Here is a 22,528-nt window from a genome sequence, read left to right on the forward strand (position 1 = left end):
CACTACCACCTGAAATGTGTCACTGGCTGCATCCCCTCCTAGAGTGCACTAGATCTGGGTCCATCTTGATCCCTACAAAACAGCAGTAGGTGGACCAGGACCTGGCTGTGGAGTACGTCCACAACTACTGAATGGGTGAGCGATGACTGCTCCTCCTGCTCTACTCCAGCCACTGCTGCCATGCAGAACTGAAGCCCTCCTATTGCCACAGCTTCCTGTTTCCAAAAGCCAAGCTCCAGATCTTTCATGCAAATTATCCCAAATGTTAAATGTCAGCAATTGACTCCCCTGCCCCATATTCACAGCCCCCATGGTCCAATAGTCCTGTCCAGCTGACCCTCCTACCTCCCCTGTGATCGCTTCAGCCTGGCTGTGGGCCTTTGCTCCAACTGGTTGCTTGTTCCAAAGCCCCTGCCCCCTACCTGTAAGCAAACTCCTTCACCCCTCCCAGACGGCCCAGTAGTTTGGTCACGGACACACACAAGCTGAGAATCAAAGAAACAGCACCCCACCCCTGGCTGGGGATGATGTCACTGAGTGGCAATGTCATGACTTTTATTTGTGGCGCCTGTGCTTTACCTCGAAAATACCTTCTCCCCCTCCTCAGACAATGGGTGGGGAGGGGGCAGCAAAAAATAGAAGACATTCCTCCCTATTGCACATGGACCCTATATACAGGCCCACCTGGCAGAGGCCGGCGGGACTCTTGGCACATCCTGGAGCTCTGCTCAGGAGGGGAACGGTGCTGGGGTGGTATCACATGTGAGGTGGGACCCCCCAGGGCAGTACTCTGGTCCTGGCTATTGATCCTTGCACTTCTTGGTCCTTGCTTCCTTCCTGGTCCCATCTCCATCCCTGGTCCCCTTGGCAACATCCCCCTACCTGGCTCTGCCTCCCACCTCCTTCCTGGCCTCAGAGGCCCCATTGGATCCAGGGGACTCTGCTTCCTTCCAGATCCTGAGGTCCCAAGAGGTGGTTATGGCTTCTCAGCGACTTCCCCCAGAACCCTGTCACTCGTTCACATGGGGGAAGGGGTGCGTGTGTCAGAAGCAGCTGTATAAATACGGGTGCGGGGACTCCTGCAGAGTCACTTGGATAGTTTGCTGATGACACGGATCAGCGCTGCATTCTCATCCTTGAGCCGCTGGTTGTCAGCCCGGAGGTCAGACAGGGCCTGGTGCACAGGACAGGGTCAGCTAGGCCATCTGGGGCAGGCTAGGCCCCACTCACAGCCCCCCACCTGAGCACCTACCTTCAACTCCTCCTCCAGCTCTGCTGCCTTGCGCTCCAGGGCCCTGCGCTCCTGGAATGCACAGGACAAGTTCAGAAGCCAAATGTAGCTCGAACTCAGGGTAGGTAAAGTCAGGGGGCATAGTGGCCCTAAAGTCCAGACCCACACAGGGATAATCTGGGGACACAGTGGCCCCCACCCAGCAGCCCCAACTCACAAATCTCTCTAGCTCCAGGAGGGCAGGCCTTTCAGCGAAGCGTTCCTGCCGCTGGAGAGTTCAGAAAAGGAACAAGGTCAGGACAGACAAGCCAGCATTGCTGTGAGGGGCAGCCCAGACTCCTGGGACAGACCTGCCTCACCCACCAGTCAGACCAGAAGCCCAGCTCCACAACCCATACCCACCCTAAAAATCTGAGACCAGCTGGAACACTCCATAGCTCAGGCCCAGCTACCCAGAGTCCCTAGTCATGTCCCTTACCACTGGGCCTGGCCTCCTGGAGGTCCGAAGCATGGCCAGCTCCTGGAGCTGCAGGCCTCAGCATCCCTACCTGTGTGGCCCGCTCAAGCTCCACCTTGAGTTGCGCCAGCTTCAGCGTGGTTTCCGTCAGAGCCTCACGAAGCCGCTCATTCTCTTTGCGCAGCTCTGCATACAGCTGGTGGTATGAAGGTAGGCAGGGTAAAGGACGGCCGGGAAAAGGGCAGGACATGGGCCTCCCGCAGGTGGAGCCATGGAGCAGCCCAACAGTTAAATGAGGCTGGCAGGGGGGATGTGGGGTGGGACCTTGCACCTTCCTGAAGCCCCCATCGGGCTGTTCGGGTTCTGGCTCAGGTTCTAGGCAGAGGTCCCGCTGTGATCGCTGCCTGCGGGCCAAGGGACCACCATCAGAAGTGCTGTACAGAAGGCATAACAGATCAGGTACTGTCAGGTACTCAGTCAGTCCCAACTGACAGACCCAGGCCTCCCCAACCCCAGCCTACCTGCATTCAGGGCTGCAGTCTGCTGGCTCCGCCTCCTCACCCTATGGAAGGTGAGAGGGGTCAGCCCAGTCCCCATACCCACCACCCCGCCAGCTCTGCCCACCTGAGTGCCCTCACCTCTGCAGGCCCCCTACGCTCCTTGCCAATCTTGCGGTGCTCTCTGGACACCTGTGGTCCCTGGCCCTGCCCATCGGGCGCCTCTGCTGGGGAACAGGCAGGAATCAGCCCAGACACCTCTAGAGAGGACCCATCTATGATGTGGGGGCCTCCCCATCTGGTGTGGGGGTCCTATCCAGGCCCCCAGGAAACAGGAAGGGTGGATCTGGGAAAACAACTTCCCAGAAGGTGGACCTCACCTCTCTGGGCAGGGCCCTCAGAGTTCTCCACTCCAGGGACACGAGGCCTCCTAGAAGGGTCCTGCAGGAAGGAGGAGCGTGGTCAGGACCAGGGGCTGGTACCACACACTGCCCTTCACCTGATCCCACTCACCAGGCTCACCAGGGACAACTTCTCTTGCTCTGGGGCCTTTCCTGCAGCCTTCTCTGCTTCCTTCAGGTCTGTCAGAGTCACACCCTGGCAGGGAGAAAGGATATTCAGGGGACAGGGACTGGCCTCTGTGGAGACCCAGGACACCAGACCCCAACCCGCCTCCCCCAGAGGTCCAGGCCCCAGCTCTCCTCCCTCAGACCCAGGGGTCCAGGCCCCAGCTCTCCTCCCTCACACCCAGGGGTCCAGGCCCCAGCCCTCCTCCCTCAGACCCGAAGCCCAGCCCAGCCCACCCCACCCCCCACACCTGTGTGGACCTCCGAGACTGGCGCATGAGGCGGGAGCGAGCTTTCCGCTGGGATTCAGACTCCTCATCCCGCACGGGCATCTGGTAGGACCTGAGTGAAGGACCCAAAGTCAGGGAGTGTTCCTTGGGACTCTGCCCCCTCCAAGGATTCACCCTCCAGGATGGTCTCATTATGGAAGACAGGATGTCACCTCTCAGCAGACCTGGACAAACTCCTGCAGGAGCTCACCAAAAGCCCCGGGGACCCCCAAGCAATGTAGCTTATCTCCCTGCTGGGGGCCAATACTGCTGTCCTGCCACTTTACCTCCGACGGTCTCGGGAGTCTGCTAGGGATGCAGCAGAGGCTGTGGGGACATTTAGCTTCACTGGGGATCCAGGCTCCTTCCTGAACGGAGGAGTGGAGCTCTCCAGGGGAGGAGGCTTGGCCATCTCAGACCTGTGTGGATTCAGTCATTCATTCAATAAATACTACTCTGGCTGGAGTTATGTACCCGGCACTGACTTGCTGCCGAAAGCAAAAGAAACATATAGTCTATTTCTGCTGCGACAGTCAACTCTGAGCACAAGAGACACATAAACAGCTGCCATAAAATGGTCAAGTAGTGCAGGGGGAAGATAAAGCACTTTGGAAGAAAAAAGCAGAACAAGGCTGGGGAACAGGAGGGTGTGCACATCCATCAATGGGAGACAGCCAGTCACGGTAGGTCTCAGAGATCTTAACAGACCCGAGGGAACAGGAAGGGATAGAGCTGGCCCCCAGGTGTGAAAGGGACAGAGCAAAGGCCCTGGGGCAGGAGAGCAAGGTGGGAAGAGGGGGTAAAGGGAGGCCATCTCTCTGTGGCCTCTGAAGTTTTATTGTGGGCACTTATTTGATGCACCAAAAGGGCAAGTTTGACACTGTGGCAGGAGGGAAGCAGATGGGTTTGCTCAGGATCATGCTGCTAGCTGAGCCCAGACCTGCCACCACCCTGCGGGACCCTGGTACTCACAGGGCAGAGGGCTCTGGCACCCTCCGGGAGAGGGTAGGGGTAATTCTGGCAAGACGGGGTTCCTTGGCCTGCAGGGAGAGAAGAGTAGGAAAGGATATTCTCCACCTCAAGGCAGGGACTAGGCCCTGCCAACTCACCCCACCCACCTGACTGGAGGTCCCTTCCAGCCGAGAGGAGGAAGCTGAACGCTGCAGCCCAGCTTCAGAAGCTCCTTCAGCCCCCTGCCTTTCTGGGGGACCGAGGGAACCAGAGCTGCCTGTCTTCTGGAGGCCAAACCGCCTGGAGAGGGAGGCCTCTTCTGGCAGCTGCAGAAAATGGAGGCTGCAGTCATGGAAAAGGTACCTCTCCTCAGAGAGGTCAAGTGCTAACCCAGAAGTTCCACACCAAGTCCAACCTTACCAGCCCCAAGGAAATACCCCAAGGAAAGGCGCTCATTTGTCTGGGAAGACCTGGGACCCGAGCCCTCACCGTGCCTTTTTAACAGACAGTGAAGACCTTCCAGTACCCCTCTCCCCCACCTCCAAGTTTCACATAGTCTCTCAGTGCAGTTGGACTCACCACTGAGCTCTTAGGGCCAGGGGACGGCAGGGAAGAAACTCCATTGAGGGCTCTCAGTTCTGTATGGAGTTGTTCTGTGGTGCAGGAACATGGATGTAGGTCAGTATGCCAGCTGCCTCTGAGACTCAGAGACCCCAGTACTCTTCCTTCAGACCCAGGAGTCCAGGTCCCGCCCTCCTCCCTCAGACCTAGGAGTACAGGACCCAGACTTTTTTCACCGACCCAGGGGTCCAGACCCCAGCTCTCCTCCCTCAGACCCAGGAATTCAAGACCCAGTCCTTCTCCCTTAGACTCAGAGGTCCAGACTGCAGACTTCCTCCCTCAGACCCAGGGGTCTGGTCTCTAGCCCCCACCTGTGGGGCCTTCTTCTCCCTCATCCTCATCCCGAATGGAGAGCTCCCCTGCCCCACCAGGCCGGCGCTCCTTAGACAAATCCTGGAGGGAGATCTTCTCACGGCTGCTCAGGCGACACACAGAGCTCCTGGGGGAAGGACAGTGTGCTGATGTCCAAGTCTGGGGGCCTCCAGCACCACCCCCCCCAGTCCAGGGCTCCTCGTACCTCCTGTGTCTGCTGCTGGAGGGTCCCTGGGACTCTTGGCCTCTGCTCTGAGAGGCATCCTTTTGGTTCCGAAGCTGGGAGAAAGAAAGGGGTTGCTGAGAAGGGTAGCATACACAACCTGTCCTGGTACCCTGGTGCCACCACACACAGCTATCCTGATCACGCCTTGTGTAGGACACACTGGCCATAGGGAGGTCAGTTCCCTGGACAGCACACAGGGCCTGTAGCCATCTCAAGTATTCCCAGCCTAGTCAGCACCATCTGGAAAAGGTGTCCTAATGCAGCTGCCCAAAGCCACCACACGCAGTGACCCATACGTCATCAGCCTCCAGTCTCATCCTGAGAGAAGCCTGTTCACCTCCCAGGGCCGATGTGCTCAGCCCTCCTCCCTAAACCTCAATGAACCCAGGATGCAGGTAAGCACTTCGCTGCCCCAAGTCTGGACAGCTGGCTGCTTGCTTCCTTACAGCTTGCTCCCAACTCTTCACTTTGTTTCCAAACCTCTGTGCCTTCCAACAGCAGTGCCCACCAGGAATGCCACTCATCCTCCCTGTCCCAGCACCTCTGGGTGCCTCAGGACTCATGTCTGCTGGCAAGTGCCCCCGCAATGGCCTGGCTGGCTCCCAATCCAGGCCATCTGCCTGATGGATTCCAGGGGTGACAAGTCCAGCCTGAGTCTGCTATGTCCTCACTGGGCAGGCAGGAAGCACTGTGACCAGTCCACCCTTCCAGAGGTGCCCCTGTTCGCAACCCTCTGCTGAGGTTGGGTCACTAGGCAGGAACAACAGGTCCTTGGGGCAGAGGATGTCAGGAGACAAGGACATCCCCTCCCCTGGGAGCTGTCAAGAGAAGAGGGAGCCTGGTCCTGAGACTTACATCCTCCTGTTTCCGGGCCAATTCTTCCAATAGGCTCAGTACTTCCTCGTCAGCCAGGTCACAAGGACGCTGACCCTGGATGGGGGAGGATTGAGAAAGATGATGAAGAAGGTGCAGGAGCTTCTGTCCCCCATCCCACCCTGCCACCTGGCACCACCCTCACCGCGTGGGTCAGCGAGTCCATGCCTCCACCATGCTCAGCCAGCAGGCGGCAAGCATCCTCCACACCCCAGTGGGCTGCTGCGTGCAGGGGGGTCCAGCCATCTCCATCCCGAAGCTCTGGGTCATAGCCAGCTTGGAGGAGCAGCCTGAGGGCCAGGGGGGCTAGGGTCAAAGGCCAAGATGGGGTATCTGGGCCAAGGGCTGATTGTGGCCAGCCGGACCAGTTGTTACAACATTTGAACATTCCTAGATTGTCTAGTCAGAGGTACCACCCCAAGTTCCTCCCACAAGTGACTCTTGGGCCACCCAGCCTTGACCCTCCCTTGGACCAGCAGCTAAAAGCTAAGCCCTAGCTAGCAGGTGGCCTCCAAAACCTGTTCGTCATGTTCACAGGGGCCAACGCTCAGGATCAGCCTGCTTATGGACTGGAGGTAGCAGTAGTGGGAGGCAGGAGGTGGATGCCCAGCCCCTAAGACTGTGAAGAGGATGAGACCCCAAAGGGTTCTGGGACCACAGCTGGCCCGGAGTGGTGGTGCTCAGCAGTGTCATGCTACCTGTCCCTGGCCCTGGAGACATGTCTACTCTTCATAACTTAGGAGTGGGCACTGATAGCATCTAAAGGGTGGGGTCAGGGATGCTGCTTAACATCATACAGCACACAGACTGGTCACACCTCAGCATGATCCGACCCAAAATAGTGATGCTAAGGGCCAGTAATGCTGGCCCTGCCGACTCTCTGCCAGAAAAATGACCAGAACCTTAAACCATTCAGTGTGGGAAAGGCAGAACAAATCCAGGGGGCTCTCCAAACTCAGCATGGGGAAAGACGTGCTTATTTTCAGGGAACTACAATGAGATCCTATATCCATGAGAAAAGACCCTCATAAGCACGATGGGCGGATTGCGATGCCTCCCAGATATGAGAGACACAAGGTCATCCATGCGGCCCTGCAGCCTCCCTCGCCTCTCCCCCACTTCCTGGCCATCTCTCCATGTGCCCATGCCTCTAGCCTCTGCATTAGATGTTCTCTCTGCCTGGTGAGTGACCTTGGGCCCTGCGGCATGTCACATGGCTATCCCTAATCACAGTCACCACATCCTCACCCAGCTGTTTCCTGACCACTATATCTCTCACAGGCCCTCCCCACCACCCTCCTTTTCTCCCATCACCCTATCGACACCCTCCCGAGCCCAAAGTTCTCAACTGGTACACTGTTGCCCCAGGGACAGTGGCAGTGTCTGGAGTCCTTTTCTCACACCTGGGCAGGGTGCTCCTGGCATCTGGAAGGCAGAGGCCAAGGATGCCACTCAGCACAGGACAACCCCAAAACAGAATGGATGACCTGGCCTAACACATCTGTCCCCGATGCGGGTATGCATTACTTGTGGGCCCAGATCTGTCTTGCTTGACACTGTGCCCCTAGCACCTGCCAGGTGTCTTCACCTCTGCTCCCCCTTATCTTTAATGAGGAGGAGCCAAATGTATCTTACACACAGTCAAAACTAATCAATTAACTAATAGCAAAGTGGTCAAGAGATCTTAATGTAAACACGAACCCATACAGTGAAATTTTTCCCAGGGCTGGGGACAGAGCCCAGTGCCTCATGAATTCTAGGCAAAGTGCTCTATTATGGAACTACATCCCCAGCTCCTTGGGGAGTATTTCTAAGTCCGAGGTGCTCCAGTCTGTGACAGAGAATGAGGCTGCTGCAAATATGAACATTTTCTCCCTTTAATAACAACTTTTGGCTGGACACAGGGTCACCTGGTGGCTAAAGACTGATGTCCCAGTGTCCCTGCAGCTATATGGTCAGATGACTAGGGTCTGGTAAGTGGAATGCCAGCATTAAGGGGTCCATGCCACTTCTGGACAGTTCTCTTAAAAGGGACAGATGTCCATCCTCTCTCACTGCTGGCTGGGATGTGGATGCAATGTCAGGAGACAAGGCAGTCACAGCGGACTTACAAGTGGAAGCCCTGGTGAAGGGCACAGCATCCACGCTGGTCATCAGACCACTGAACCTGGCCACTTAGAGTATCCTGTCCCCCTGGCCATGGGATGGGCTCAGGGCTGGGCATCAGACCCAGAACTTTTGCTGGAACTATAGAGGACGGAGTGCTCTATGCCAGGAACTGGGGCTAATAAGCAGCCCTCACAGCAAGGCTACAATCCTGGTGCTGGCAAGGGTGATCTTAATCTCCCCCAAGAAAACCTGCCTATCACTTGAGCCATGCCTCCAGCCCTGAAAACCTGCCTAAAAATTAATCAACACAGAGGTGAGCAGAGAGATGGAGGGCTTTGTCTTACCTCCTTTTCATGCTATATAATAAAATGCAACATCACAGAAGAGGGCAAAGGGAACTGAAAAGAGAGTGGGGAGCTTGAGGATGGGGCCTGGAACCAACTACTCCACCACAAAAGGAAAAGACAGTCAAACGGGACAAAGTAACACCTAAAATGGAGGTGACAATGACCGGAAAGGATTATGGACTATAATATTTAAAATATGTGCACCAAGTAACCTAGCTTTCAAATATGTAAAATAACTACAAGAACTCAGGGAGAAACAGGCAGTCACAACTGTTTCAAGAAAGGCTAACATACCTCTCACAGTACCTGACAGAATAAGCAAAGGGAATTTGCCAGGACTAAGAGGTTTCAACAGCAGTTACAAAGGTGACCTAGTAACTACAGGGAATGCTGCTCCTGACACCATTCTCTTCCAGCTTAAATACACTGGGGTGTAAAAAAAACCTCCACAAATTCAACAAGCTGTGATCACATCACCCATCTTGACTGTAACACAACCAGTAATGAAATGACAAGTAGAAAATCCCATACATTTGAAATTAAGGTCATACTTCTAAATGATCCTTGGGTCAAAGGTCACTGATTAAAAAATGTTTTGTGCTGAGTGACAATGAAAAGGGCAACATGTCCATACTGTGGATTTGTCTAAAGGTGTATTTAGAGGGCTACATAAACCAAAAGGAAAGGAAAAGAGCAAGATCTGCTCACCTCATCACCTCAATGTAGCCCTTGGCAGCGGCCACATGCAGGGCAGAGGCCCCAGTGCGGGGGTGCCGGGCCTCTGGCATGGCACCCCCATTCAGCCAGCACCTGGTGTCATGAAGCAGCAACTCTTCCTCAGCCCGCTTGGCTGCCTCCACATCCACACCTGGGAGGATGAACAGGTTACAGGTGGTTCCACCCTGTGCTGACCACAGTTCAGTCTCTCTCACTGTGTTCTCCTCTGGAACTTGGAAGGCCTGGACAAACCCAGTGTTTCCCAACTGTGCTCTGTGCAGACCTGGGTACCACTAAGGATCTCTGAGACACTGCTCAAGGCCGCAAGAATTTTTCTTAGTGGTACTAAGGTTTGAACTCAGGGCCTCACGCTTGCTAGGCAGGTGCTCTACCACTTGAGCCACATCTGCAGCCCTTTTCTGCTTTAGTTATTTTTCAGATAGGGTTTTGTGGTTTTGCCCTGGGCCAGCCTCAGACTGCAGTCCTCCTACATATGGCCTCCCTTATAGCTGGGAATAAAGGCATGAGCTACCTCACCTGGCAGGGATCCATCTTTTATTTTTTTAAACATAAAACCTAAAGTGCATTGAGCAAATCCAGCATTTGACTGCATTGGACTCTTCCTATCACTATCAATACAATCTGTAACCTTGCACCTTCATACACGTTATCACTGTGTCACCAATACCCCTCCTGAGTAGGACTAAGTACTCATGTCATTAGGGCAGCATGTTCTCTCCCACCCAGTGTGCTGCTACCTGTAGCCAGAACAGCAGCACTCACTCTCCAGTCATTTCCATCATGGTACGTCACCACTGCGCTGCACTCAGATAGAACAGGCAGGCTATGACCTACAATCAAATCCAAGTTCATTCTGGATCAAAGCCACTGAGGCTGAAGTCTTACATAACCATCAACTTCACTGAGAGTCCTCCCTCCTCTGTGTGCTGTGAACCATTGAGACAGGAGGCAAAAGACTCCTTCCTAGAGAATGTTTGCTCCATTCCCTCCTGGGAAGGTTCGTATTGCTTTTCTCAATCGTGAGGCTTTTCACTTAACAAAGTGCTGCACAGAGCTAAGCTGTCCTATACAACACCTGCCAGCATGAGCTCCTGAAGTGGAGCTGGTGCAAACCAAGATTCTACAAGTGGAAAATGCACACTGGATCTTGCAGCATGGACAAGCAGGGGAAAGTGACCTGGGAATCGTTTTTCTACTGATTACATGTTGGAATGGATATACTGTGTTAAATGATACACACCTATTTTGGTAGCATATTAATAAAATTAAGGCTGGGGATATAGCTCAGTGTACAGGGCTTGCTGAGCATGTGAAAGACCCTGGGTTTGATCATCAGTACCAAAAAAAAAAAAAAAAAAACATTAATTTCATCTCATCTGTTTCTTTTTTTTTTCACCTGTTTTTTTTTTGTTTTCAAATCCATCAACTTGATATTTTTTGAGACAGTCTCACTGTAGCCCAGGCTGGCTTAGAACTGATAAGCCTCTTGCCTCCTGAGCGGTGGGATAACAGGTATGTACCACCACACCCAGTTACCAACTTGAAAAATTTAAACTACATTTGTAGCTCACATGCCAGTGCTCATGTAGCACTAGCAAAGAGCTTTAGGTACCACCAGCCAGTTTTTAAAAACAAATGCAGATTGCTAGAGGCATGCCTCGAGTGATTGAGCGCGCCTAGCAAGCATAAAGACCTGAGTTCAAATCCCAGTTTAAACTTCTATCATAAAGTTATAGATGGGACCCGAGAAACACAGTCCTGAAAGCTGAGTTAAGTGTAGACAGGGCTGCAGTTTGGTGCCACTTGGGAGCACCTATATACTATGGCTTCAACTCCAAAGGGATCACCACTAGGGCTCCTAGCTGGCTGGGAGGACCTGGCAATTCCAAGTCTGGGCAGTGACAACCCATCTCATGGACCCCTGAAGAGCACTGGGACAGACTGGGATCCCACCCTCATCCCCCCACCCCCCAATACTTCCTTAAAGGATGCCAACTACAGTTCCGTCCAATTACAGCTGAGTGTGACTTCGCAGAGGGAGAGGGTATTTTCTGACTTTCAGTGTTCTTTTTGGGCTTTTTTGGCTTTTTGTTTTGCAGAACTGGGGCTTGAACTCAGGGCCTACACCTTGAGCCACTCCACCAGCCCTTTTTGTGATGGGTTTTTTCGAGATAGGGTCTCACCAATTATTTGCCTGGGCTGGCTTCAAACTGCAATCCTCCTGATCTCTGCCTCCTGAGTAGCTAGGATTACAGGCAAAAGCCACCGGAGACCAGCAGACTTTCAGTGTTCTTGTACGTGTTCATGTGCACCTTTCTGCAATCTGCTGTGCCTTTGACATGTGCTGAGGTCTGTCTGTGTTTATAGATCACACTCCTGACTAAGGGCTGGCAAAATGCAGTCCATAGGTGCTGGGCTACTTATTTGTGCTTTTACTTTGTGTTGAAGTGGTGGTAAAACAATCACAAAACAAGAATTGGGGATGTAGCTCAGTAGCTGTTTGCCTAGCATGTGCAAGGCCCTGGGTTTGATTCCCTGTACCACATACACACACACACACACACACACACACACACACACACACACCACAAAACACACACACACACACACACACCACAAAACACACACACACACACACACACCACAAAACACAAAACAAACTGGCCACCAGTGGTTCACAACTATAACCTATTCAGGAGGCTGAGATGAAGAGGATCATGGTGTGAGGGCAAACAGTTCTCAAGACTCCATCTCCAAAATAACCAGAGCAAAACGGACTGGAGACGTAGCTCAAAGGTAGAGTAACTGCTTTGCGAATGGCTGCTTTGCAAGGACAGATCCCTGAGTTCAAACCCTAATCCCACCAAAAAAAACCTGATAAAATTTAAAAAAACACAAAACACAGCAATCTCACCATTTGAAAGGGCACAATCAGGCCGCACTTAGGAATCTCATAGTGCTGTGTGACCCTCACCATTACCTACCTCCTGAACTTTTTCACCATCCCAAACGAAAACCTTGCACTCCTTAGGCCAACCTTCCCCAGCCCTGCATCACAACCCTGTTCTAGAGCCTGCCTGTTTCTGAAAAACAAGATCTTTCTTTTTTTTTTTCAACTGGGATTTGAATTCAGGGCCTTCACCTTGAGCCAGTCCACCAGCCCGTTTTTTGTGCTGAGTTTTTTTTGAGATAGGGTCTCTTGAACTATTTGTCTGGGCTGCCTTTGAATCATGATCCTCCTGATCTCTGCCTCCTGAGTAGCTGGGATTACAGGTGAAAACAAAGTTCTCATGGCATTCAGCCATGCTGTTCTTTCTCATACTGTCCCCAGATGCTTTCCCTCCACAACAGTAGTAGTGGGCAAGTAGTAGTATGGGGCAAGTAGTTGTGATAGAGGCATTGTGTCCCTGGTTGCCTGAAAGTCACTGTCCAGCCCTCTACAAGGGGCTCAGTTGAGCCCTGCTGGGATCACTGCCTTACTAGCCCATCCACACGGGCAGAGACCTCTCAGTGCCATAGCCCCTTCAGACTATTGGGGAATGCACCACTAGAGTAAGAAAGTGGCTGTCACTGGCAACATTCAACCAGCCAGAAATATGCCTTCCACTACTGCCCTTGCCAATACTTAGAACTGACAGTTTGTGCCAGCCTTTAGTGTTGTACCCACACCCATCTGCCCTGGACAGTGGGACTCCAAGTGGGGCTGTTTGCATTTTCCAGAGGCACTTGCTACCCAGTTCCATATCCTGGTGCAAAATGGCCAGAAAGGGTCCCTTTTCCACAGGCCCTGGTGCTCAGGACTGTCCCAGGGCAGGTGGCACCTGTAGGCAGACTGGCCTGGACCTGCTAGCACCCATTCTCCCCTCAGTAACCACAGCTTGACTTTCTCACCCACTTTTGCCCCACTTGGATCCAATGGGACTCTGCTCAAAGCCTGGTCCAGCATGGGCACATCACCAGGCCTGACCATTCCCTTGCCACAGGGATGGGCTCAGGCTAGCATGCGACCAAGGTGTCCTAGTGAGCATCAGAGAAAGGACTGAGTGTCTCACCTGGGCATGAGCCTGCACATAAGGAGCAATGCTATCGCTTCTCTAAAAGAACCTGCCCCAGAACATAGCCAGGCAGTCAGCAGTGACGGGGAGGGGCTTTTGACTTGTGCTCCTGGATCAAACTATGCTGGAAGCCCACATAACTCCCTGTGGTTACCTAACCCTGTAAACTGTCATTTTAAAAGAACTGTGGCAAAACAAACCATGATTTACTATCTTAAACATTTTTAAGTCCACAGTCTGGTGGCATTAAGTAGTCACAGTGCTGTGTGATCAGCACCACCATCCATTGCCAACTTTTTAATCTTAAAAGACTGAAACTCTGCCCCCACTAAATAATACCCCTATCCCCTTCCCCCCAGCCCTGGTGACCACCATTTGACTGTCTCATTATTTTTTCATTTTGTTTATCCATCCACTGATGGACTTTTAGGTTACTTCACCTCTGGGCTATTGTACCTTTCTCTTTCTTCTTTTGTTTTTTTTGTTTGTTTGTTTGGGGGCACTGAGGTATGAACTCAGGACCTCATGCTTGTTAAGGCAGGTGCTCTTACTGCTTGAGCCACTCTGCCAGCACTTTTTTTTGTGTGTGTGTGTGACACTTTTTTTCAAGATAAGGTCTCACAAACTATTTTCCCAGGCTGGCTTTAAACCAGCCTGATCTCTGCCTCCTCAGTAGCTAGGATTATAGGTATGAGCCACTGGTCCCCGGAGGCTGTACCTTTTATCTTTATCTGTGACTCTGAGGCTGGAGCCCAGGGCCTCGCACATGCTAGGAAAGTGCCCTGCCACTAAGCCACGCCCCCAGCCCTGGGCTACTGTAAATATGCTTTGAATACCCAGTGCACTGCCTTTTTTTGGCCTGAGTCAGATTGGAATGAGCCTCTGGTACTTAGAAAGAGCTGTGCCTAACAAGCAGTAGAGCCAACTAGACCAGAGGCCTTGAGTTGAACAAGAAGCAGGCTGCAGGCCCTCTCACCCAACAGCAGACTCCAAGACAGTGTTGAGATAGGGACAGGGACACCCTGGAACAGACACCTATCTAGATGCCCAGCACCCTGGGGACTCTCCATCTGCTAGCAGTGCCTGTCCCTCTGGGGGCAGGGGGGGGGGGGCGCGAATGCCTGCAATCCAGGTCCTTCTGACCACACCCACACCCACATGAAGTCAAGCATTGTAAACAGAGCAGTGGCCTTGAAATCCAGACCGTGGTCTCCACAGTGGCATCCACCCTATCCATGCTGAGGGTCTTCCCAGCAGTGCCACTGGCCTTTATTCCTGGATGATCCTTCATGCCAGGGGCCCCCAGTCATACCCATCCTCGGCCTTCTCCTTGCTCTCACAGAAGGGGAACAAAACCAGTCTGAGAGGCTGATGCCAGCTATAAGCAATTTCTACAGAAAAACATAAACAACTGAGAGTCATGGACCACCTGGAGGCCATTCTCAGGCCCCCCAAGTCTGGGGACACCAAAGCAGCCTCAAAGCTCCATCATGCAGACTTCTTCTCCAGCACCACAAATAAAACAAATAAAAAATACAGTGCTTAATCTTTTTTTTTTTTTTTGGTGGCACTGGGGTTTGAACTCAGGGCTTCATGCTTGCAAAGCAGGTCCTCTATCACTTGAGCCACACCTCTAGTCCATTTTGTCTGGTTATTGTGGAAATGGGGTCTTGGGAACTATTTGCCCAGGCTGGCCTTGAACCTCATCCTCCTGATCTCAGCTTCCCAAGTAGCTAGGATTACAGATGTGAGCCAACAGCACCTGACGCAGAGTTGACTCTTGTCACAAAAAGAATACCCAGGTCCAGGCTGAGGAATGGCACAGGCTGGCAGGCTTCACAAATGCTGCTGTGCAGAGCTGGGTAGGCAGGCAGGAGCTGAACCACACAGAGAGACTATAGACCCAGGAGAAGCCACCAGAGCAGTATGACCTGAGGCTGCTGCAGAACCCAGAATACCACCTCCCCTTCCTGCTGTGGGCCGTAGCAGCACAGCCCTGCTGTAGGAGGTGCCAGCAGAACATGACAGGCAAAGTTAGTGTCTGCAGCACGGTCTTCAAGGGTCTTGGGAATGGGAGGGACAAAGGGAAGAAAAAAATGACATGTGTCTGTGTGCACGGGAGGAAAGGAGGAATAAGACGGCATGACAGCCAGACCAGTCTGCACAATGTCATTCCACCACCACAAAATGTCCCAAAAAGACAAGGCAGATCAATGGCCATGAGGGCTGGGGAGGGGGACAGCATGCAGGGTTCCTTTTAGGGACAATGAAAGCGTTTTCATATCATTGTGGTGTTGACTGCACAGCTGGGAAGCACCACACACCACTGAACCATTCTCTTTAGCCAGTGAGCTGTCAGGGTGTGTGAGATGTAACTCTAAGACTGCACCAAAAAAAATAACCAGTAAGCCTTGGCAAAAGTCACACAGGTATTCACCATACTTCTGCTGCAATTTTTCTGTAAGCCTGAAGTTTTTCCAAAATAGTCAGGAGAGGGGAAACGAGGGACTGTATCCCAGGAGGGCTCCCAACCTCTAATCTCTACTGCCTGGCCCACAGCCACCTGACATTCAACATGCCAACACTGAGCTCCTGTGCCTTTCCACCCTAGGTAGCAGTGTGGGAGGGCAGAGGAGCCAACTCTGGGCGACACTTCCCAGGATCAGCTCTTCCTTGGCCTCCCTCACCTGCTCACAAGTCCTCCAGGCTGCCCCCCAGGCACACTTCCCACCCACGCCCAAGGAGCCCTGACAAGGGATGGGTATCATCTGTGTTTTATCACCTAAGGAACCTAACCTTCAGGAACACACCTACTGCCAGATGATAGTCACCTGCAGTGCCAGAACTGAACCCACCAAGTTGGCTTCGGAAGCCACTTGAAACCCAGGGCTCTTCCAGAGAGTCCCACTGCTGTGCCTCACTCCCAGAGGTCCACGAAAGCCACTCAGCTCCCCAAATCCTGTCCTTCTAGACCCTGCCCTGGAGAGCTGAGAGCCTCCAGTGACACACCACTAGCCTTGGACGTTTATTTGTACCCCAAGAGAACCTGCTGTAAGCAACATATCCCCCCCAGGAAACAAACACTGCCACACAAACTGGGGGTTCTTGGACACCAGTGGAAGCAGCCCAGAGGTACAGGGGCCCGCGGAGCTCAGAGAGAGCAGTCCTGAAGCCCCCTGCATGCATGCTTCCACTCCACATAGTAAAGACCCCACTTCCCCACAAATGCAATGGAGTCCCATAGTACTGCTCAGGCCTCTTGGACATGCCCTCTCTCTTGGCATCAGACCTCCTCAGTTACTCAGGGGTGAAATGACAACTCTGAAAGATCTGCTCTTACTCTGTGCCCAGCTATGTCACGAAAGCTTTCTACAGTGACAATTCCCTTTCCTAAGGTCTCAGCAACCCTGGGGTCAGTGTCTCCACACCTGTTTCATGGGGGAGGAAACCAAGGCCCAAAGACAATCAGAGTCCTAGTAAGCAGTCTAGGTCATGGAGCCCAGGTGGCCTGATTCCAAGCTCTGGACCTGCATCTGACAACCAGAGGCTCACCTCGTTGGGCAATCTCTGCCTTCAGCAGCCCCTCCATGGCATCTGACTCGGCCAGGTCCAGGGGCAGGTCCCCATCACTGTTGACAGCGGCGATGTTGGCCCCATGGCTCAGGAGGTACCTGGGGGCAAGGCGAGGTCAGGCTGCCAGGTCCAGGCCGCCACCCAGCCAAGGCCCTGCCCACCCCACCCTCACCTCACCTGGCAATGTCCAGGTACCCACAGGAGGCAGCTACATGCAGGGGTGTCCAGCCTTCGTTGTCTGCCTGGTTCACAGTGGCACCCTGCTCCACCAGGAAGCGCACCACCTCCAGGTTCTCATCGATGCAGGCCTGAAGGTGGGACAGGCCTGTGAGCTCTCCCCTCGTCCAGGACTCCCAGTAACAGGTGAGGAAAACAACCCTGATGGTCTCTAGTGCCAGCCCTGAGGCCCCTACAGCTACGGCTATTTAAGATACCCCTGGCTGCCCCATGGTTAGATCAGCTGGACATACGGAGTTTAGTGGAGACCTTGAGTGGACTCCAGCAACTGAAGAGGGAAGGGATGAAGATTACTTTTATTTATTTATTTTTATTTTTATTTTGTGGTTCTGGGGTTTGAACTCAAGGCCTCATGCTTGCTAGGCAGGCACTTTAACTGCTTGAGCCACTCCACCAGCCCAAGGGATAGAGACTCTAAACATACCTGAGATAGAACACAACCCACAATCTACCTGCAGAATGGGACTTCCAGTGCTCAGACCATGAAAGAGGCTCTTCTTCCCTCAAGCTAGCCAGGTCCTTTTAAGGGGCAGGGCTGAAAAACACATCCTCCAAGACAATCCCTGGGGAGAGCCCAAGGCTATGCAGGGTTGTCAAGTCCAAATTCAGGCTGAGTAGTGATAGTACGTAGCATGCAAGACACCCTGAGTTCCACCCAAAGCATGACAAAAAACAAAACAAAATAACAATGTGCACATATAAACACACACACATACACACAACACCTCTGGGTCAAAGCAAGGGCATGGGGCAGGAGTAACAAGGAGGGTAAGTGGGCTGTGTTCCCTGTGCCTAGGGCCTGAGCAGTGGAGCTCTCAAGCGCTGAGGGCCTACTAAGCACAGGGGTTTATTATACCATTTTTTCTAACTCCCTGTCCTTGGGAACTGAAAGCTCAGGGAGACAAAAACCCTCACCCAAGTTGGCACAGGGCTCAAGGTGGGAGGAGAGAGTCAGCCCAGGTCCCTGTGGAGTGGCTAGACTCCTGGGTTCTCAGGATTAATTAACCCCCCAATTCCCTCACTACCCCAAAGCCACCCATCTGGAGAAGGGGGGAGGAAGCTACGAGGGCCAAGAGCATGAAGTCATGGAAACTCAGGCTGAGAGGGGGGTCACACGTGCCCTGGGAACGGGATGAACTCTGGGCTCCGTTTATTTCCACCCTGTTGTCATGGCGAAGGGGGGGGGGGACGTGCCAGCGGCAAGCAGGGATATGGGCCTTTCCCTTTCAAGGACCTGGCCCAGCACAGGCATTCATGTGGAAGATGCCTAAGACTGGGCACCAGGGACCCAGGAATCCAGGCCCTCCTACCTCAGACTCAGGAGTACAGACCCCAGCCCTCCTCCCTCAGACTGGGAGTCCAGGTCCAGTCCTCCTCCCTCAGACTCCTGAGTTCTGGCTCCTCCTACTCCAGACCCCAGACTCCTAGCCATAAATGCACCGGCAACTTGAAAAGAGAAGAATGTGCCAGCTTTGCCCCAAGTTGGGGCCTGAGGACTGGGAACATATCATAGCAGGGGGCTATGCTTGGCAAATGGCCTAGGATTCAGGACAGAAAATGCAGCCCCAGGTAGAGAAGTCAGTTGAGACTCTGGAGTCACCAGACAGCATGACCACTGTTCCTATTTTCCTGGGACTGGAAGTCCCTGTGTCCAGGGACTTTCAATGTGAAAACCAGGCTCGTCCCAGGCAATCAGCATAACCCAAACCTGCACCACACCACTCTGCCTTGCTTGCTGGTCATATGGGCTTAGGCAGAACTTCTCCCCTCTGAGTCTCAGACCGCTCCAAAACTTCAGGCCTCCTTCAAGGCCCTGGAGAATGACTTTGCCAATGTCTCCTTAAGGTGAGAGCAGAGTCCCATGTGGAAGGCCACCTGACAGGCAAGCCAGAGAGACCTCTTGCACAATCTAGGTCAAGGAAGTGGGACTAGGAGCCTCCAGGAGTGCAGAGGATGGGGTTCAGTGAACACCAGGGCCAGGAGCTCCTGCAAGGGAAGGCAAGGAGGGCCAGAGGCCTGGAGAATAGTAGAGGAAGGGAGGCACCAAAGCCTGAGACCCAAAGAAAGGCCTCAGGAGGAAAGAACCTAAGTAGCGGAAAATGTCCCAGACGGCAATAGGGCTTCTGTAGAAAAGGGATCAAGGTAGGGAAAGAAGGGGGCAGGGCAACATCTCCCCAGCGAACACCTGGGACGCATCAGGGCCTGGAAGGGAGTTTTCTACACATGACCCAGAAAATGGGAGTTTGCCACAGTGGAGGAAGCTGCTCACCAGGACCTGGGAAGTGAATCAACACTGGGAGGCAGGAGGCAAGGCCTGAGGATGGAGGCTCTTCTGTGGGTAAGCTTGTTCCCAATGGCTCCAACTGGAGGTGAGGGGGGGTACATACAGAGAGAGCCCTGGGAATATGAGAAGGCCATTGCCTGGGACACAGGAATGTTGGAGGCAGCAATCAGGGTATCTTGGAGGGGACATGGGGTTGTGGAAGGGTTTTAGAACCCTTGAGGTGACAGGACAAGGGGCTAGGAGACAGTACATAAGTCTTTGAGAAGGGGAAGTTACCCAAGTCAAAAGAGTAAGAGGTGACCCAAGGTCGGAAGAAGTAGTGAACTCCTGTAATCCCAGCACTTAGGAGGCAAGAGGATCTCAAGTTTGAAGGCATCCTGGGCTCCACAGTGAAACGCTGTCTCAAGAAAAGCAGGTGCCCCAAATCCACAGAAAGAGATGATGTGAGGGGGTGTGTGGGCAATAACACTGAGAGGATAGAGAAGTGGTCCAAAGTCTACAAGAAGGAGTGCTCTGAGGTTGGCCAGAAGGGCCCAATGTAGGCTGGGGATGTAGTTCAGTGGTAAAGTGCTTCTCCAGCATCCCCGGCACAGCCAAAAAAAAAAAAAAAAGGGAGGGGCGGAGAACAAAAAGAAAAGAGAAAGGTGCTGATACATGCCTAGCCAGGGGAAAGGAAAAGAGAGAAAAGGAGAAACATCTCTGTGAGAAGGTCCATGGTGGAGGCCAGAGACAAAAGACTGAGTCAAGAGGGCATCAGGGTAAGGGGCAGGAAAGAGACAGATCTTGAAAAGACCAACAGGGATAGCACCTGCTTCAAGGAATAGAGAAAGAATTGGCTCAGCAAAGATCAGCCTTTAGCAACACCAGATAGCAAAGGTCAAAGGTGTGGTGTGCCAGAAGAAACCTGAAGGAAGTAGCCCTGAAGGACCTGGGCCTAGCCAAAGAGGTGACCCAGGCCAGACTACGGGAGAAAGAGAACGGGGTCCAGTGACAGAGAAGGATTTATCCTAGTGACAGAAGTACCTGCTTGGAGGCGGAACCTGAGCCAGTGTGGGCAGAGCTGTAAAAGGTAAGTGGTACCAACACAGGAAAGAGATAACAGCTGCAGAGAAGAGGTGGCAAAGACAGAAGGAGTAAAGGCCTCTTGAGTTCTGGGGGAGGGCAGCGCAAAGTGACAACGGCCAGGACCAGTGGGACGGACGGACCACAGTAAGCAATAAGAGATGCTTGGGGTCCGGGAGAAGGCAGTTCGGCGTGGCAGAGACCACGGCCAGGGACAGAGAGAAAGGAGTTCCAGGTGGGATAGCCACGGGGGTCAGCACAGGACATCAAAGCCTGGGGCCCGGGGACGACGGGCAGCGGTGGCGCAGACCGAGGGGGGCGGCGCTGACCTGATGCAGGGCGCTGATGCCGTCGGCGTTGGTGGAGTCGAGCACGGCGCGGGCGGGCGGCGAGGCGGCGGGGTCGGACTCCACGCCGGGGCCGGGATCCGCCGCCCGCAGCATCAGGCGCGCCTCGTCCAGGTCTCCGCCTGCACAGGCCGCCAGGAACTCGGCGGCCCTCTCGAAGCGGACGGTACGGGCACGCCGCTCCCCGGGGCCCTGCTCGGCGCTCGCCCGCACTCCCCACTGCCGAAGCTGCTCCTGCCGCCGCTCCCGGGCGGCTGCTGCCGCCGCTCCCGGGCCTGCCGTCGGGCCGTCCTCCCCAGACATCGCGCCGCCCGCCCGCCCAGCGAGCGAGCTAGCGAGCTCTCAGCGTCGAAAAGCCGCCGCTACTGCAGCCCGCCCGCCCCGAGGGCCGCCGGGAACTGCCGTTCTTCTCGTACCGCCCAGGGATCTCCCGGCGCCCGCCCGGCGTGGTGATGTCATGACACCGCCCCCCACAGTGCTCTGGGAAATGGAGTCCGCAATACCAAGGGAATACTGCCTGACAGATAGGCTAGGGGCGGGGAAGAAGACCGGACGCAGGGAGCGCTGGGAAATGTAGTCTATTAAGAAGTTGCTCGCTATATCCCTAGGCACATTAGGAAATCGGAGCTCCAAGGCATCAAATGGCTGCCCAGGGCATTCTGGGAAATGTAGTGCACTATATGAGAGACGGAAAAGCCGATTTCCCCACCCCACCTCACCCTCGCTTTCGCCCCGCAACCCCTTCTTCCCAGGCGAGCCGGGAACCGGCGAGAATGACTGTGGGGAGGGGGGGGGTGGAGAGATTCTGAAAGATATAGAACTACATTCTCCTTACATTTTATCAACTTTCCATAGACTATATATTTACTTTATTTGCCCCCCTTCAACTAAATGCAAACTCTACGAGAGCGGTGATTTCTTGTCTTCTCTACACTATGTATTCTCAATGCGTAAGACTGAGCCTAGATTATTGCGATAGAAAACGTTTTCTGGAATGAATAAATGAATTGACAACCTAAGACGTGAGAAACTCCAGGGCCTATGGGAAATTGAGTCTTCAACCCAGAGCCATTAAAGACAATCACTTCCAAGCAGGCCCGGACGACTGCCCACAGTATGTTGGGTAATAAAGTTCGCGGTGTAAATGTCAGGTCAATCCGCTAACAACCTAGCACTCTGGGAAATGTAGTCCTCAAGGCCACACCCCTAAAGGCTCAGCTAGGTAAGGCCCAGGATACCCCGGGAAAGAAATGCCCAGAGTCAATAATACCTCTTCTGCACCCACCAGGGGCCGTGGAGCCCTCTGGGAAGTGTAGTCCACGCTCTAGCACACTCTCACGGCATACTGGGATTTGTAGGCACGGGCCAGGTGCTCCAATAGGTATGCAAGGCCAGTCTTAGATATAAGCACACCTTGACTTTCATATTAAGTACCGTTCACCTAAATCCAATTTGGGAAAGTTAGACACTTTGCAACAGGAAGAGACCTACAAAAATCACAGAGAAAACCCAAAATCTGGACAGAGCCAATAAACTTTTTCCCAAGAGATATTGAAGCGCCCTATTCCACTCTTAAGTCCTCAGAAAAATAAACTACAAATGCTGTAAGGCCTGAGGAGGGCTGGCCACAGTTACAAAGGGACAGTTCTGTGGATCTTGAGATCCACGCACTTTACACACACAGCAGCAACCTCCTTCCCCCAGGAAGGAAAGAAGTGTGTTATTGTGTGTGGTGAATTCTATGTGTTTCTCTGCCTCTGTAATTAGGACACA

The 22,528-nt window shown here is 53.4% G+C and overlaps 1 protein-coding gene across 7 annotated transcripts; it reads right to left on the minus strand.

Moving 5' to 3' along the window:
- Window positions 1-528: 528 nt before the first annotated feature.
- Ppp1r12c (protein phosphatase 1 regulatory subunit 12C) lies at window positions 529-21,160 on the minus strand. 7 transcript variants are annotated; one of them, XM_074058271.1, is made up of 22 exons: window positions 20,738-21,160; window positions 17,003-17,133; window positions 16,805-16,923; window positions 9,168-9,327; window positions 6,149-6,293; window positions 5,986-6,060; window positions 5,110-5,183; window positions 4,904-5,031; window positions 4,551-4,624; window positions 4,139-4,297; window positions 3,993-4,060; window positions 3,308-3,439; window positions 3,003-3,093; window positions 2,699-2,782; window positions 2,566-2,626; window positions 2,327-2,412; window positions 2,210-2,250; window positions 2,020-2,092; window positions 1,780-1,884; window positions 1,449-1,499; window positions 1,253-1,303; window positions 529-1,174 (listed from the first exon to the last, which is right to left on the minus strand). In XM_074058271.1, exons 1-22 carry the CDS (start codon window positions 21,056-21,058, stop codon window positions 1,088-1,090), a joined length of 2,316 nt encoding a protein of 771 aa, XP_073914372.1. In that variant the 5' UTR covers window positions 21,059-21,160; the 3' UTR covers window positions 529-1,087. The 7 variants fall into 7 exon arrangements, with proteins under 7 accessions (XP_073914372.1, XP_020034858.2, XP_073914373.1 ...); XM_020179269.2 differs by having other exon boundaries at window positions 2,020-2,122; window positions 2,708-2,782; window positions 20,738-21,159; XM_074058272.1 differs by having other exon boundaries at window positions 2,327-2,409; window positions 20,738-21,159.
- Window positions 21,161-22,528: the final 1,368 nt, after the last annotated feature.

The sequence above is a fragment of the Castor canadensis genome, chromosome 16, assembly GCF_047511655.1.
Source record: "Castor canadensis chromosome 16, mCasCan1.hap1v2, whole genome shotgun sequence".
Taxonomy (NCBI): domain Eukaryota; kingdom Metazoa; phylum Chordata; class Mammalia; order Rodentia; family Castoridae; genus Castor; species Castor canadensis.

Excerpts from the sequence above, each read along its gene's own strand:
- Ppp1r12c (XM_020179267.2), bottom strand. The coding sequence starts at position 21,058 with ATGTCTGGGGAGGACGGCCCGACGGCAGGCCCGGGAGCGGCGGCAGCA. Across the intron at positions 2,783-3,002 it reads AGTCTCGGAGGTCCACACAG|GGTGTGACTCTGACAGACCT; the intron begins GTGTGGGGGGTG and ends TCTCCCTGCCAG. Across the intron at positions 2,251-2,326 it reads AGCGTAGGGGGCCTGCAGAG|GGTGAGGAGGCGGAGCCAGC; the intron begins GTGAGGGCACTC and ends CACCTTCCATAG.